The sequence below is a fragment of the Gekko japonicus genome, unplaced genomic scaffold (genome assembly GCF_001447785.1).
Source record: "Gekko japonicus isolate JY-2015 unplaced genomic scaffold, Gekko_japonicus_V1.1 scaffold2674, whole genome shotgun sequence".
Taxonomy (NCBI): Eukaryota; Metazoa; Chordata; class Lepidosauria; order Squamata; family Gekkonidae; genus Gekko; species Gekko japonicus.
This window is the reverse complement of record NW_015164739.1, coordinates 97,197-114,663: the sequence shown is the minus strand read 5'-3', so window position 1 is coordinate 114,663 and position 17,467 is coordinate 97,197. Positions and strand designations below refer to the sequence as shown.

At 42.0% G+C, this 17,467-nt stretch overlaps 1 protein-coding gene across 1 annotated transcript in view; it reads right to left on the bottom strand.

Moving 5' to 3' along the window:
- TRUB1 (TruB pseudouridine (psi) synthase family member 1) overlaps positions 1-13,765 on the bottom strand; it is a 65,714-nt gene extending 51,949 nt beyond the window's left edge. The window contains exons 1-3 of the mRNA XM_015409625.1: positions 13,470-13,765; positions 10,174-10,269; positions 2,596-2,651 (exon numbers count right to left, since the gene is read on the bottom strand). Of these exons, the coding sequence (XP_015265111.1) occupies positions 2,596-2,651; positions 10,174-10,269; positions 13,470-13,626 (309 nt within the window). The 5' untranslated portion in view covers positions 13,627-13,765. The remainder of the gene's footprint in view (positions 1-2,595; positions 2,652-10,173; positions 10,270-13,469) is intronic.
- Between the last annotated feature and the right edge of the window lie 3,702 nt (positions 13,766-17,467).

The following is a 17,467-nucleotide window of genomic DNA, read 5'->3' as shown; positions in this document are numbered from 1 at the left end:
GAACAGACCTGCTTAGGATTGCACTGAGCATCTTACTTTGACTGTACAAAAGGAAAAAATAACCCAGGAAGATAAATCAAAAGCAGAAAAACAATTATATGTACGCTCATATAAGCAGTATTCCCTCTAAGCTGAGTTAGTGTGAGCTAGCTCACAGTTTTTTAGCCTCCACCTCACACATCTTTGTCTTAGCTCAGAAAGGATGGCTCCAGAGCAAACTAATTTATGCAGCAGCCAAATCACTGGCTCACAATGTTAATGCCAGTAGAATTTTTGCTCACAAGACTCTACAGCTTAGAGGGAGCATTGCATATAAGTTATGTAGTGAAATGCAGAACAACAAGAACAGTCCTAAAATGCTAAGAGGAAAGCCAATTAAAATAGCAGTACGATAATCCTATTTGGGGGTAGGGGAGAGAATGAATCAATGTATGGGAAAAATCAATTGCAAAACCAGAAAAACTGATCATACAAAGAAGATGAGGAGAATCAATTGTATCAAAAGTAGATCCGATCAAGGTGTTGTGTGTGAAGAGAAGAAACGGAATATTACTGCTGTTTTGAACACTAAAGAAAATTAATTTAAGTAACATCTATTGAAAAGTAAATGCGAAACCCAAATTAGTAAAAAACAAAAAGGATCAGGCGAAAGAAAATACAAGCTTATATGATAATACACATTCAAGTGATAACAGTTTTTTAAATAAGTCCAAAAGAAACTTACTAGAAGCCAGATATTAAAATAGTACAAAAGAAAAGGTAAGAAAGTTGGGATAATCTGTTTATTGATGTACTGCTAATCAGTCTTGTAATCAAATAGCCAACTAAAGAATGCATATCTTACTGTATTAATGCAAGAATACCTCAAATTATAAGCCAAAAATGAAATAGTTACATAAGAATCACATAAATAAGGTGTTCTTTATTAAATATTTGCTTTTTAGAACTGGAACCATACAGTGTTCCTTCTGTTGCAATGTTTAAAGCAACGTAATTTAAATAAACTAATTTAGACTGACATTGGAAAAGGTTCAGATTTTTAAAAATTCATACTGCACATAGCTGCATCCCTTAGTTATTTTATATTTATTCTTCTGACAGGTAACCTAGTCAGGCATCACTAGCAGAACAGCATTAAACTGAAATGATATTTTTGACACAAAGCTTATGGGAACCAAGAAAACTTTTTACTGTGCTCTAAAGAAGACAATCAAGTAGAAGATCCCAACACTTATCACAATTGCCACATTTGTAATGATAAAGTGCTCATAAGTGTAGGTGCCTGAGCCAGTATGGTTAGAAGTTATCAATGACTATTATTTGATAGCTCTACTAAACTTTGAAAGAGAAGAGAGGGTGAACCTACATGTTACACTGGTGAGCAGATACTGCCAAAATATGGGCCTCCCAAATTAATACAAATGCAGGAGTTGGAAGGCATGGGTAGGACTAGATTAGTGGGTAGAAGAATGCCACCCCTCTTACACAAATAGCCACCCCATCCAAGTTTCCACTGCAGTCTGACTTCAGGCCCTAAAGCAGAGGTGTCGAACTAATTTGTTATGAGGGCCGGATCTGACATAAACGTCACTTTGTCGGGACAGGCCATGTGTGCCATAAAATGTAATGCCAGGTACCAGAGATATGAACTTTATAAAGGACACCGGCAAACCCAATTAACAACATTATTTTTTACTCAAAATACAAACATGCTTAAAACATTAACACTCTTACAGTATTTCCTTGTAGTATCTCCCTAATACCCACCCTCCCACTTCCACCGCCCATTACTCATAAGCACTGGGACAGAATACGGGGACATAATGCACAGACTCAGTCATCTGGCAATAAAGGTAATAACCAGTTGCTTGAGGGCTGGGTAAGAGCCCCAGACAGGCCATTTCCAGCCTGTGGGCCGTATGTTTGACACCCCTGCAGGAGTCTGGCCCTGGGAAGGGGAAGCTGCTAAAAAAAAAAAGATGAGGCCATCAGGGAGAATGGGAGAATAAGTAAGGGAGATGATAGAGAAACCCACTTGAATTCGAATAGAAACAAAATACAAAATTAGGATGCAGCATTTTGCTGTTACATGTGCAAGTAATAATTTTGCTATTAAGCAGGTAATATGAAATGCTATTTGAGTCAAGAGGAACCAAGTTGTTAAAGCGTTAGGTCTAGAATATGGACAACTATGATTTAAAAGTAGGGTAAGCCACTACATTGTCTCATTACAAGCTCATGAAAGATCAGGATACTGAAATTTAGCAGTGCCATCCCTAGCTTTTGCTGCCTGCTAGAACTACTTTTTTCTGTCATGGCTCACTTGAAGCTGCCAAATACTGAATCAGACCACTGGTCCATCAAAATCAATACTGCCAACTCAGACTGGCAATGGCTTTCCAGGGTCTCATGCAGAAGTCTTTCACATTATCTAATCATCCTGAGCCTTAACTGGAGATGCTGAGAATAGATCCCTGGGACCTTGAGCATGCCAAGCAGATGCTCTACCACTGAGCCACAGCCCCTCCCCTTACTTTCAGTTGTTCTCTGAACAAAGATCAAGGAAAACGGTAGGAAGTACCTCAGATTTCTTACCTTAGAACCTGCCAACATGTCGCTCAGCATTTTCGTTCCTTCTCCAATGCCAACCACTGTTAAGAAGAGAAACATGACTGTAAGAACAGGTACCTCGCCACCTTCTGTATTCACTACCACTTGCTGTTTTCCATCACAGTACCAGGAATGTTATTTCACAGATATGCAATTCAAAGATTCCTGCAAACAGAACTGGCTGATCCAGAACGGTTAAGACACTGCCTTAAAGAAAAGCAATTGTGCTGCTTTTAATCTTTGAGGGAGCTGACAAACAAGCAATACAGACCAGAAGAACCTTGCTTAAATGCCTTTAATTCTATGTTGGGACCTTTGTTTGGGAAGAGCATTTTTTGTAAGCATCTGCACAGAATTAGCAAGCAACAGTTAACCTACTCACACGGTCCTTTTGGATAAAGTCTTAGAAAGGTTCATTAGTTGTGAAGAGAAGCCATCACTTTAACTAATGCACCTTTTAAAAGGTTATTAGCATTCAACAGTAGCCCAATGAACACAGCAGCAGATTATACTAAGGAAATTAATATACCACTTACAGGGCCATGGCAGAGGGGGGAAATATAACCGAGAAGCCTAAAATAGTCTTGAAAAGAACAATTATCACCATGTATCTCAGCAAGCAAGACAATGGTGGGTATTAATAATTTTAATGGTTTTGAATTGTAAGGCAACTGTAGATTTCTTATAACAGCTTCAGATGTCTTATTGGAGCTGAGGCGTACGACTAACATGTATTTCTAGCAGTGTTAAGAAAGAAGCCTGGGTGCTGCTTTCTTAACATTCATCCAACAAGGCAAGATACAAACGCAGCATTCCAACGAACGTGAGCTAGCCATACAAGATCATCCTGAGCTTTTATTAAGACATTATATTCACTGCCGTAAGTTGTAGTGATGGCCGCTAGCTGACATAGCTTTAAATGCAGACTATTTGCGATACTGGTTAAATGGAAACTGATCCACAGAACACCAGTTGCTGGAAGCAACAGCAGGGGAAGGCTGTTTCATGCTTTGTTTATGGGCTTCTTGAAGGCACCTGGTCAGCTATTGGGCAAAATAAATCTTTGGTCTAATCCAGCAGGTGTGCTGGGTCTGGCTGGTCGCCACGGATACACTTCACTGAAAGCTGGATACACACTCCAAAAGCAAGCTGAGAAACAGCGCCGAAGGTCAGAATGCTGGGAAATCAGTCAGAGTTTTCAGGAGCAAGGAGTGGAGGCTGGCAGCAGGCACAAGGTCCAAGAACGCATGGTTGCTTCCACACTGAGACAGGTGAGCGTGGCTGCCTATGACCATATCCTCCCTTCTCTGGGAGTCAATCTGCAAAGACTCACGGCCCCTCACTTTGCCTTTGCAACAGCTGAAGTCTGGCACTCCTCCTTCTCTCTTGCCCATTCAGACGCTGGCGTGCCCTGGTGAGCTACGTGGGTGATTCTGGCCTCGAGGTGTCTCCAACTGGGGGTGCTGGGCCAGGCTCTGGATCAGTCTCTCCCTCTGACTCAGTCTCTTCGCCTTGCTGACCCTCCCATGCAGATGCTGGGGCCTCTTTTCTCTCAGGTGCTGGTCAAGGTTCCTCTTCGGGGCTGACTCCAGAGGAGGTTGGGTTGCTCCCTGCCTCTTCCTCATCTGAGGAATAGTCAGTCTCAGCGGAGCCAGGACCCATGACAGCAGGCCTCTTCTTGTGTAATTACACTGCAAGCTTCTCAGAGACTTAATGAATCCTCAGTACACCTGAAACTTTTCAGAAAACCCTATCATTCATAACGCTTGTCACTGAAGAAGAAGCACACGGGGCCAGTTTAAACTTGATGTTGGTGAGGCGGAAGGCTCAGCGTTGGTCTTAAACTCTGCTGTAACTAGGGCTGCCAGCTCCATTTTTGGGAAATACCTGGAGATTTTGGGGGTGGATCCTGAGGAGGGTGGGGTTTAGAGAGGGGAGGGACTTCAAAGGGGTACAATGCCATAGATACCACCTTCCAAAGCAGCCATTTTCTCCAGGTGAAATGGTCTCTGTCACCTGGAGATCAGTTGCAATACTGGCAGATCTCCAGACATCACCTGAAGATTGGCCATCCTAGTTGTAACCCGTGCAAAGCAGCCATGCATGCCTATTTGCCATATGAGATCTGTAGCTCATGGACAGTATTATGCTGGCATGCTAACGCTGAAATTGCACTTATGCATAATTACTTTGTAGAAGTGCAGTACAGCTTAAACGAGACACAGAGCCCATGCAAAGTTGCACAGGGAAACTCTTTGCCTTGCCAGCATCACATTTAAATCAGGTCCCATTTTCCAATGTCTGTAACTCATAAAAGAATGAATGTTTTAAAGTACAAAGGTGCTTAGATAATCTCAGAACTGGAAGGTGTACTATTTTCCGTTCTAGTAGTACATTCTAAGCTGCTCTGTTTTTCCCAGCCCACAATCAAAATTTGGGATGGTGATGGAAAAAAGTTAAAGAGTACCTGTTGTAAGCATACAGTTTTTGCACAGTACAGTAAATCCTGTACTACTGCCAACAGTTCTAATTTCCATTACACTGTAAAAAAAATGGATTACAGCACACGGGGGACAGGATGATAAAAAGTCTACAACAGAAGACACTTCAGATTTGGAAGGTTGAGGTATGGGGGGGGACGACAAATCCAAATGTCTGATCAGCTATGCAATATTATGGATAGCCTTGGACAAGTTTGCCAGTTCCTTTGTCTAACTCACAAGGCTAATATTTAGCACAATCAGGAAGACTGTTAAGCAACTTTGTACACTGAGAAGTATTACAGAAGCTAGATACCAACAACACTACAAACATCTCCCTTTGATTTTACCTATTTTGCAAGTAAGGAAAAAACTCCACTACTATGAAAAGAACTCCATTAATGTTATGTTGAAATAAAAGCTAGTATCAACTTAAATACAATGCAGCTGAGGAAAAAAACCCAGCAGATCAAACATTTTCAAGCATGTTTCAGCTTGGGCAGAGTAAGAACAGCTGCTCAGACCCTCCCTCCTCTGAACCCGAGGATTATCAGAACATCTGCCTGGGTGGGCCAGATGCTATAAAAATTTATCCAAAACTGTTGTAAAAATAATATAGGTACTTTTTTCCATATGTGGCGGAGGTGCAAAAAATATATATACATTTTGGCAAAGTATTAAACAAATGATATTAGAAAGTATGGATTTAAATCTAGATTTGTTACCTGAAATATTCTTACTTAACATTATCCGAGATTGTTATGAGCAAAATGATGTGCATTTGATAATTTATATTCTCACAGCTGCTAGAATTCTAGTAGCTAAGAGTTGGAAGTCCGAAAGTCTACCCTCCAGAGGAGAACTAGTGCAGAAACTATATGAACTAGCAGAAATGGATAAACTTAATATAATTCTTCAAGGAAAAGATGACAAGACATTTCAAAACAGATGGAACAGAGTTTATAAATGGTTAGGAAAGAATGTATAACTTAACACTCCAATAATAGAAAAACTTTGTATAGTTACACTGTTTTGTTGGTGTATGGAAACGAATAAATAAATAATAATAATATAAAAAAGAACATCTGCCTGGGTGAAGGAAGGAGACCTATTATGAGGGAAATTTATTATTCTTATTTTTGGATGGTTGTATCTATTGAATGTGACTTACTGTAAGCAGCCTGGGATGCCGCTTTGCCGGATAAACGCAGGATAGAAGAGAGAGAAGAGAAAACAATGGGAATGGAAAAGCTCAAACCTGAAGATAACATTCTTTATGTGGTATGGCTTAATTAAATTCACATAAAATTTTCTCTGTTCCATTTATGACTACCAGCATGAATATCCAGCATGAAAAAGAATACAGGTGAACTGACTCCCTAGAGCCAGTTTGGTGTAGTGGTTAAGTGCGCAGACTCTTATCTGAGAGAGCCCAGTTTGATTCCCCACTCCTCCACTTGCAGCTGCTGGATGACCTTGGGCAAGCCATAGTTCTGACAAGAGCTGTCCTTGAAAGGGCAGTTCTGGAAAGAGCACTCTTAGCCCCACCTATGAAGGACTCACACGAGACACGTTCTTTGAGGGTGAAGAAGAGTCTGCCCCAAAGAAGCAAGAGACTTTATTTTATACACACTCTGCCCCCCCACACCATGAGGTGAGGCTGTTGGCTTGCACGTACAGAAACAGGGAAAAACAGATACTTAGACAGAATGCCTAAAATGCTTGCACAGTATCTTAAGACTTGCTTGCAGTTTCAGGATGTGCAAAGGTCAGGACTCTTAAGTGTACCGAAGTCACTGATCAACCCTATGTTTACAGAGTCTGGATGTGGCTCAGAACCAGGACTGGCATGCCATATCGCTGATCCTTACCCACACACCTACCTCACAGGGTGTCTGTTGTGGGGAGGGGAAGGGAAAGGAGTTTGTAAACCGCTCTGAGACTATGAGTGAAGGGTGGGGTATAAATCCAATTTCTTCTCTTCTTCTTCTTCTAGTTACAGTGTTTTAGTTGGGTTCTAACAGAAGTATTATCATATGCAGACTTAGGATTTTTTTCTATGGATCAATATGGCTATTTGGCATCTTATGGTACTCTTTGTTATACTCAGAGGATATCAAATTCCTGAAAGCGATGACTTTAATATATCTAAAGCCTTTTTGCATTCACTCTGTTGTTGACTGCTGACAGTCTTAAATTATTAACAAGCAACAGATTCCAATTTTATACGTTACTTAGGGCGAAATTAGATGTGGCCGCCATGAGGATGCGGCCATTTTAAAGTTATTTAAAAATGCTGCCAGGGCCTGCAGCTCGACAGACTAACATACTGTTGCTCCCCACGCCTTATAAAGTGCCAAAGCAGCTGCATCTGCATGGACGTTTCACCAATTGGAAAGGCATGGGGGCAGGAACAATGGTGCCACACTGCGGGCCTGACCACCTCATGACATTTTTAAGTCACTTAAAAATGGCAGTGACGTGCTTGTGGTGGCTAGGAGGATGCCATCACGTCATGTCTGGGCCTTAGTCAAAGGAAAAAAAGAGAACACAAGCAAATCAGATCATTGTCTTCAATGTTGGTTCAATGCTCAAAAAGCAAATGACACAAAGAACTTAATTCCAGATACTACTTTGTACCCCCCAACACACCTTTACTTTCAAACTTGCAGTAGCCACACAAAAATCAGTAATATAAATTTGTGCTCCCCATTTTTACCAAGACAAGTGACACCCTCAAGAGAAACAAGTCTGTCTACAAAATTCTAAGCTTTACCCAACAGATAAACATAATACCTAAATCTAAATTATATAAGTACACACAACTGGCACATGAAGCTCAGGGGCACATGATGAGGCCATTCAGCTAGAAAGCCTGTACACCCCAAAGGCTAAGGCACCGTGTATAACACCTTAGGACATGCAAATGCTGAAATCTCAACATCATGGGGCATGGCAGGGAAAGTTATTAAGCCACTATATAAACCTTCCTGCACTTTAAAATCTCTCTCTCTCTACCTAATACTGCTTCTTAATTTAATTCTAAGCGGATTACTAAAATAAAAAAAAAGCTAGACCCCATTTGAACGGCTGCAAAAAATCTATCACAGATGCATAACATTTCGCAGCTAAAAGACTGACAGGTCTGCTATTATCTTCTAATAAAAGAGGTAATATGATCTACATTTTAAAGCAAAGGAAGAATTAAGATTTCTAGGCTCAGAAAAGTAATTAGATTCAAAGATCATGTGATACAGGGTGTCTACCTGCACCACAGTCGCATGCTCTGTCAGAGGAGCTGTAGTTGTTGTTCAACAAATTTATCCCAATGGGAAATATAAGGATCCCCTCTGACTAAGCCAAGGTAGTCCTCTTGGTGTCGGAGTGTGTAGTTTTAACATTAAGGGTAAAAGTCTTCAACCAAGCTCAAGCTTCAAGAGACGGTTATCCCGATTCAGCTACACAATTCAGAATTCCACAGATGGAATGTTGGAATTTAAGAAGAATTGAATCCAAGGATTCATCTGTTTTATCAATCGAGATAACAGCCCCATATAAACTTCGTGTGGCCTCCTTAGTGTTAAACAATGCGATGACAGCTGGGATATACTGAGCCCCAGATAAACAAAAGATTTCATTGTTGCCAAACTTTTAATATGCTCAGCTTGCTCTTACCAAGTTAAAGGCAAACCAACTCCCTAAGTATTTAAAATAGGGAAACTCCTCGATATCATTCATTACCACGAATTTTCCACTTGTGGTATACATGCGATTTCCTCCAATAAACAACAGTCTTGGATTTTTGAGAGTTAACTATCATGTGCTCTTCCAGACAATAAGAGACAAAAGCCTATACAAGAGAGTTAACTACCATGTGCTCTTTCAACAGTCTTGGATTTTTGAGAGTTAACTACCATGTGCTCTTCCAGACAGTAAGAGACAAAAGCCTATATAAGAGAGGACAGTCCTGATGTTGTTCTTGATAGGAGAACTGTATCATCAGCAAAAAAGACAGAAACTTTAACGTTAGCAATGGAGAGCAGTCCTGGGCAGAGACAGCAGAAATTGCATTGTTGATATATAAATTAAACAATAAAGGAGCCAGCACACAATCCTGATACACTCCCTGCTGTTGGGAAATTACAGTGGAAAGTTGTCCATCTAACCGATAGTGGACTTGTGCCGTGGGATTAGAATAGAAAATCTCAAAGCCAACAGTCTCTTGTCAACAGATGTTAATTTTAGCTTGTGCCACAATTGGGAGCGGGGTAAGGTATCAAAAAGGTAAAGGTTTCCCTTGCTCGAAAGCTAGTCAAATCCGACTCTAGGGGGCAGAGCTCATCTCCGTTTCCAAGCCGAAGAGCCAGCACTGTCCAAAGACGTTTCTGTGGTCATGTGGCTGGCATGACTAAACACCAAGGTGCACAGAACGCTATTACCTTCCCACTGAGGTGGTACCTATTTATCTACTTGCAATTTCTTGCTTTCAAACTGCTAGGCTGGCAGGAGCTGGGGCCAGATGGGAGCTCACTCCATCACGTGGCACTCGGGTCTTGAACTGCCGAGCTACTGACCTTCTGGTCCGCAACTCAGCGTCTTAACCTCTGAGCCACCGCAGCCCCTAAGGTATCAAAAGCCACCTTCAATTCCATGAAGGCTGCAGCAAGGATTCCCCCACCTCTTGTAAAGTCAGATGATGATCCTCTTTCAAATCTGTCAACAAGGCCCTGTTCAGACTATCCATCATTAGTAGATGCAAAACTGGCACCCATTAGAAACAAGGACTTTTCAGAGGCCACTGTAATGCTATGGAAAATCCCTACCAGAGGATTGCTTGGCCACATCCCAGGCCTCATTTTAACAACAAATAAAACCATATCTTTTCTGTCGGGCATCTAGAATCTTCTGCTGACTAAACAGTTTTATTCTTCTCTGGTATTTAGGCTAGGGCAGTGTATCTATTCTGAATAGATCTTATGTCTTAGTTTTAGTTCAACCGCTTTGTAAACTTTTTATTTTAAAAAAACACAACATGAAAGTATTGTAAAGAAATAATCTATTTGTGTATATTAATACAAATTACCTAGTACTCCAGTAGCAGCACTATCTAGAGTCCCACCATGTCCAATCTTTAGGATGTGATTCCTCGTATTCCTACTAGGCTTTGGCAAACCAGCTTCTGAAAAAAATAAAATCCCAAAGGATAAGAAGCTTTATAACATCACACACACACAAAATGAAATTTGCTATTCATATTGGAAGCTACTGATATGGCATAACTAATTCAACAGAAACTGTTTAATCTCAAGAAGGGAGGAAAATTGTGAATTACAATCACAGAAATTATCACGCAAAGCTAATAGCTCACCTAGAGCTATTTCTCATCTCCAGAATTGGCTGGCATCAGATAATTAATTATTTTAATGTTCAGCACTGGGTTTCATTATGTTCCACAGCAATGTACAAGAAACATCACATTGCGTATTTGTTCCAGTAATAAAGCCATAACTGTCAGTAGTCGCAGAATTCCTCCAGTGTTGTCAACAACACACAGCAGTGATACAATATGTTCCCCACATTTAATTACATATAATGGCTGGGATCCAGCAAACTCAATGCATAGCTGAGTCCCCTGCCTGCTATGGATGGCGAGAAATGTGATATTTCAAGCTGTTCAATAAACAGAAATGAGACACCAGGGCTATACTTGCACACCCAGCCACTGGATCATGGGCAGATGGCCCTGAGGTCCTCTATCCAGAGGACAGAGTGTTGGATATAGAGATAAGAAAGCCAATTAACTGTACACTGCCTTGGATGTTATTAGTGGAGAGGAATATTAAATAAATAAGCACATTCACTTCTAAGTTACTGAACTTTTGTGAGGTACGTGTCTTGGAAGACGATACAAGCATAACAAAACAAAACTAAGTTTGGGCAGGCCTGTGTATTTAAAGTTGAATCAAATGCTAATCAAAATTTACTGGTGGCCCCTGGCTCCAGGGATGTCCGTCTTGCTTCAACCAGGGCCTGGTGGAATGAACTCTCTTCTGAGATCAGGGCCCTGTGGAACCTTCTACAGTTCCGCAGGGCCTGTAAGACAGACTTCTTCCACCAGACTTTTCGTTGAGGCGGTGGGCATCCTCCTTTTTATCCATCTATCGGGCCTCCCCTTCAGTGAATCAGATCTGAGTAACATCTGGAAACCAATCATGATAGGATACATTTGTTGAGGCTCTGATGGGACATAGAAATTGCACTATATCTATTTGACGTATTTTAAACTGTTTTAACTATTGTATATTATATTGATGGAACCTGCCCTGAGCACGCTGTGCAGGGAGGGTGGGATATAGATCTAGAAGAAGAAAAAGAAGAAGAGATAGGATTTATACCCCGCCCTTCACCAGGAGTCTTAGAGCGGCTTACAAATTCCTTTCCCTTCCCTTCCCCACAACACACACCCTGTGAGGTAGGTGGGGCTGAGAGAGCTCTTTCGAGAACTGCTCTTTCCAGAACAGCTCTGACAGAACTATGGCTTGCCCAAGGTCATCCAGCAGCTGCAAGTGGAGGAGTGGGGAATCAAACCCAGTTCTCCCAGATTAGAGTCTGCGCACTTAACCACTGCACCAAACTGGCTCGCTAATGAAATAAATAAATAAAAATGTTATGCTGAACAGCTTTTAGGGAAGCATTCTTAGCTATTTACTATGCCACTCTGGAGTTGTACCAGGCCCTAAGAGAACATATGCTTAACACTTTCACTGCGATCAATGGGACTACCAGAGTTTGTACTGATGGGATTCAAGACAAGACAAGATTACAGTCGAATCTGCATTTGTCTTTTCCACCGGTGTCCCAGTCTTTTGACTCCGTCTTCAAAAAAGCTGTCTACATTTGGTTTCGTTTTCACACCTCAACAGTGCTAGCATACTTTTGCATTCTGCATATGTTTATCGCCCTCTCGTGGCGGCTCCACTGTCATTGCGCCTCCACACTGCTTTAAATGAATCTTCTTCAAACACTGTTCAAACAAGCATAGAGAAAAACAGCGTCACAGCAGCATGAAACTGATTTCTCTCCTTCTGAGAAAAAAGGTGCAAAGCAAAACAAAAATTCAAACAACGAAATACAAAAAAGCCATGAGCATGACATTTTTGTATCTTGTGAAAGTAGTTTAGTGCTCTGTTTTGGAGGACAGTAACTCAACCTTTCCACCAAGTCAGTTATAAAAATGGATATGTGTTTAAGGTGGTGATGGTTTTCATTTGAGAACAAACACTGCCTTGTTAAACGTTTTTATTTGCATCTGAGGGCACATCTAGGCTCTCATTTTTCACTTACACAGTAGTTCTGGAAGTGGGTCACAGTTCTCACACAGATGGATCATGAAAAGAAAGAGGGTAAGCTGGGAGACAAGGCTCCAAAGACTCAAATAGTACATCCCAGTTTGCTTCTGAGAAGAAATATATCCGATTGCTTATAATAAGCAAATGAAAGATAAACATTAGTTTGTTCAGGATTAACTGATGTGGGATTCCTGTTTTTTAAGATGGGGAGCAGGAAAGTCATATGCAGTTACTTGGTGAGTCCCAAAACCTACACTAAATTTAGGTGAAGAAACTGAGAACCACCCTGAACCACTGTTAAGAGAAACACCCAGGCACGTACTCTCAATGCTCAAACTCACTGAAGTACCAACTTCTCCTGAAGCAGATTAGCAGAAGTGGTAGCAAGAAACAGCAAGGGACTGGGCCATGAAAAGAGCTCACGGTTTGTTTTTTTCCCCTAGGGGGACTCACAAAAAACACCATCGTGACTTTCACTAATTACACACATACAGTTCCCCATCTCTACTTGGGCGAAATACAGTAGAGCCCCTAATCCAAATCCCTTTTTAAAAATCACCTGAGAAAACACTAGTATCCACGAAGTCAGATTCCATCGATTTCACGGAAAAAACGGACATTTATCCTTTTCACTACTTGTGCAGGAAAAATTAAAAGTAACGTGATATTCAAGTTTTTACAATGTATTTATTTACTACATTTATACCCCGCTTTTCTCCTCAGTGGGTATGGAAGGCATTTTACACAGTTCTCTCCTCCTTCATTTTGTCCTCGCAACAACCCTATGAAGTAGGTTAGACTGAGAGTCTTTGACTGGGCCAATGCCACCCAGCAATTTTCCATAACAGAGGATTCAAACCTGGCTCTCCCCAATACTAGTTTGGAACTCTTAAGCACTACAACACATTGCCTCGTACATGAGAGACTTCCCTCAAGACCAGCTGAAGGTTCACTTTCGGTGTCCCACTCCACCCTCCAGAGTCCCCAAATGCCAAATCTTTTTCTCCTTCTCTCATCCCCTTCATGGTACCTTCCAATAGCTTCGCCTTAAGGTGGTTCACCAGATCTGCTGAAGTGGGCCCTTTGGGTTTATACACGGCAAACAGGCCGCTAAGAGACAGAAGCTTAGCAGCGACCGTTTTGTTCCTGATGGTGTCCAGCAACGGTCCTCGCACCGTCCCAGCCATGTGCAGAACAAGAGAAAAACACAACAATGCTGCAGAGTCGTCTTCTCTGGCGGGAGCTACTCGAACACTGTCTCACGATAGCTTATACTGGATCAATCTTTTTTAATGTGCCCCCCTGGACTACTTTCCCTCTAGAAGACAGAGTCGTATTTTATAACCACGCGGTTCCGCAGGAAAAAAACTGCAACCCGCTGCAGCGGCAACCAGTGTTCCCTCTAAGCTGAGTTAGTGTGAGCTAGCTCACACTAACTCAGCTTAGAGGGAACATTGGCGGCAACCATGCCTAGCGAAACGATGGAAATGAAAGGAAAAGATTGCTGCTTTTGCAACAACTGCAGAAAACCGCAATGGATTGTGGAAGCTGCAGTCCTAGCGTGTATCTAGTCAGGTGGGACCGGTTGAAAGGCTTTGTGGGAGTTGTAGTTTATTGGTTCCCATCGGATCGTTCTTTGCAGAGGTCTCTGTCAAAGCACTAGCGTGGTTTGAAAATGTAAGAGAGGAGAATGAGTAATAGGCTTAGTCGAAATGCTGGCATTAGTTGGACTTTTCACTTAAAAATCCTTCCATATAAAAAAGGTTTGTAATGTTAAAAAAGTGAATTTAATCAAAGGAATAAAATGAACTTCGGGAAACAGGAGTAAAAGAGGAGAAAGAGCAAAATATAAACGCGCTGGTTGCGCTCCCAGCGAGAGCGGTGATGTTTATTTCCTGCATTCAAGACTACTTCCACCTTAGCCGGTGAGAAAATCCAAATGATTTCGGTTTTACACTTAATGTACAGTCAGATGACCTCTACAATCCTGTCCATAGTACATCAAAAATCTATGACACCTTTCACAGTTAAGGATCATTCATCAATGATCTGGAACAGGAGGTGAGTAGTGCAGTGGCCAAGTTTGCAGATGATGAAAACCAAGGCTGTGAAGAACTCCAAGACGACCTCCACGACGACCTCCACAAATTGGATGAGTGGGCAACAATGTGCTCAGCCCTGTAGCTAGGGAATTTTGGGGGAGGGGGCCTCAGGGGCCCCGCCAGCTAATTAAATGAAAGTACAATGCAGGTGGTAAATTGGAGCACTTTGGGGGCAGCCCGGGAGGGAGGGGCCCCAGAAGAAACACTAGGGGGTCAGGCCCCGTGGCCCCATGTTAGCTACCAGCCAGAGTTCAGTGTTGGTAAGTGTAAAGTGATGCACATTGGGACAAAAAAATCCCAGCTTTAAGTATAGGCTAATGCTGAAACAGAGGAGGAAAGATCTTGGGGTGTAGTGGATAACTCAATGAAAGTGTCATCAACCCAGTGTGCTGCAGCAGTGAAAAAGGTAAACTCTATGTTAGGGATTATTAGGAAAGGGATTATTATAAGGAAAGGGATTGATATTGTAATGCCCCTGTATGGATCTATGTTGCGGCCTCATTTGGAATACTGTGTGTACAGTCCTGGTCCCCATATCCTAAAAAGGACATTGCAGAGCTGCTAGATAGAGTCATGGAGGATAAATCTATCAATGGCTTTTAGTCGTGGTAACTGAGCAGAACCTTTGCATTTAGAGGCACTAAGCCACTGAATCCCAGAGCCAGGAGACAACATCAGGGGAAGGCCTCATCTTCTATGCCCTGTTGTTGGCTGTCTAGAGGAACTGGTTGGCCACTGTTGGAGACAGGATGCTGGACTAGATGGACCATTGGTCTGATCCAGGAGGGCTCTTCTTATGTTCTTAAGAAAACTGGGGGGGGGGTGGTAGTGGGAGAGACAGAGAAACATCTTGTAACTGAGACTGGAGTCCTGAGAAATTTTGCATCTTATAAGCAACTTGTTTCCCTGAATATTACATTTGTATGCCATTATTTATTCGTAACTTATATTTCTTGGTCACTCTAGACATGCACATGCTTCACACTCTATCGCCCAGCAGAATTTTTTTACAGACAATATATCACTCTGAGCACAGAGGTGCTGCTGCTTTCTGATAAATTGACTTGGAAAGCTGTTGCTTCTCCTTTTCTAGCGGCTGCACTTCTGCATGACTGAAAAGAATTATCTGACACTGACCAGTTGTTCAGTCCATTAATCTTAACTGCTTCTTCAGAGTCCTTTCAAGGCAAACACCTAGGGTATGCTTCTTCTCAACCTGGTCTTAGTCATTCATTTTCTTCAGCTGGTGCACAAAATGCGCCCCTCAGGTTCATAGAGTTCTTTTCCAGGTGGCAGAATTAGCCCTAAGGGTTGGAAGATTTGGTAATCATTATGGAGGAAATCTGTTCAACATGGTATCTGCTGTATGGTATTGTCAGGATCTAAGGCTTCGGTTTTGAGAAAGCTCTGAGCAAGTATCCTGCTTTGTATTCGTTCAGGATCTTGCCTTAATATTGGAAGGTGCAATCCCAAAGCAATATATATCCTAAAGCAAGCTGGCATTTGACACAAAAGTGATATTTCTTCCCCAGCAGCTGAATGCTCATGAGCCCTGGCATGATGAAAAAGTTAAGTTGCAGAAGTGGAGACAAAAAGTGCCATGAGCTACATCAGAAGCAAGATCTATTGGGAAATGTTTAATGGTACTGAATATAGTACAGCGACAGTGCAATCATAAGCAGAGTTGAACCTTTCTAAATCCATTGAAGTCAGTGGTCTTAGAAAGATGCAGTTCTGTTTAGGATTGCACTGCAAACAAGATAATCCTGATAGACAATATGATAATATAACTATTAGCATATTTTGGTTAACCTAATATTTTTCTTTTCCTCGAAACAACCAAGGATTAAGTAACATGCAAGTTGTCTAACTTGTTTTGCCTTGACGCACTTTTATAAGTTTGTTGCTCTCATGAAGTAGAGCAAACTTGTACAGGGAATGTGCACCTTTACCACCTTCACAGCTTGGTGTAGTGGTTAAGAGCGGCAGATTCTAATGTGGAGAACCAGGTTTGATCCCCCACTCCTCTACATGCAGCCAGCTGGGTGACCTTGGGTCAGTCACAGTTCTCTCAGCCCCACCTACCTCACAGGCAGTGCTCCCTCTAAGCTGTGGAGTCTTGTGAGCAAAAATTCTACTTTGTGAGCTATTGGCATTAAAGCTGTGAGCGAGCGATTTGACTACTGCATAAATTAGTTTGCTCTGGAGCCATCCTTCCTAAGCTAAGACAAAAATGTGTGAGCCGGAGGCTGAAAAACTGTGAGCTAGCTCACACTAACTCAGCTTAGAGGGAACACTGCTCACAGGGTGTCTGTTATGGGGAGAGGAAGGGAAGGCGATTGTAGGCCAGTCCGAGAATCTTTTGGGTAGTGAAGCGCAGGGTATAAAACCAACTCTTCTTCTTCTGCTTCTCCTTCTTCGATGGAGATGATGACTTGGGCAAGGCCATTAATTGAAAGCCTAGCCAGATGCCTCGGGTCTTGAGGAGAGGCTGTGGCTCAGCATCTGCTTTGCACACAGAAGGTCCAGGTTCAATCCCTGGCATCTCCAGTTTAAAGAATTAGCTAGGAGGTGATGTGAAAGACCTCCCGGTGAGACCCTGCCAAGCAGCTACTAGTTAGAGTAGACAGTGCTGCTGAGACAGGACAATGGTCTGAGAGGAAAGCAGCCAGTTTCATGTGTAGGTGGACTAAATTTGATACTTTAGCAGTTGGAGTACAGTCCCTAAATTAGACTGATTTTCATTTTGGACTGCATCTTTCACAACTTGGAACATAGTCATGCTGGTAAGCAGGGCTTTTTTTTTTTGTAGAAAAACCCCAGCAGGAAATCATTAGCATAATAGGCCACACCCAAGAGCTGAAACTTGTTAGCATATTGGTCCATACCCCTGACAGCACAGCTCATTAGCATATTAGGCCACACC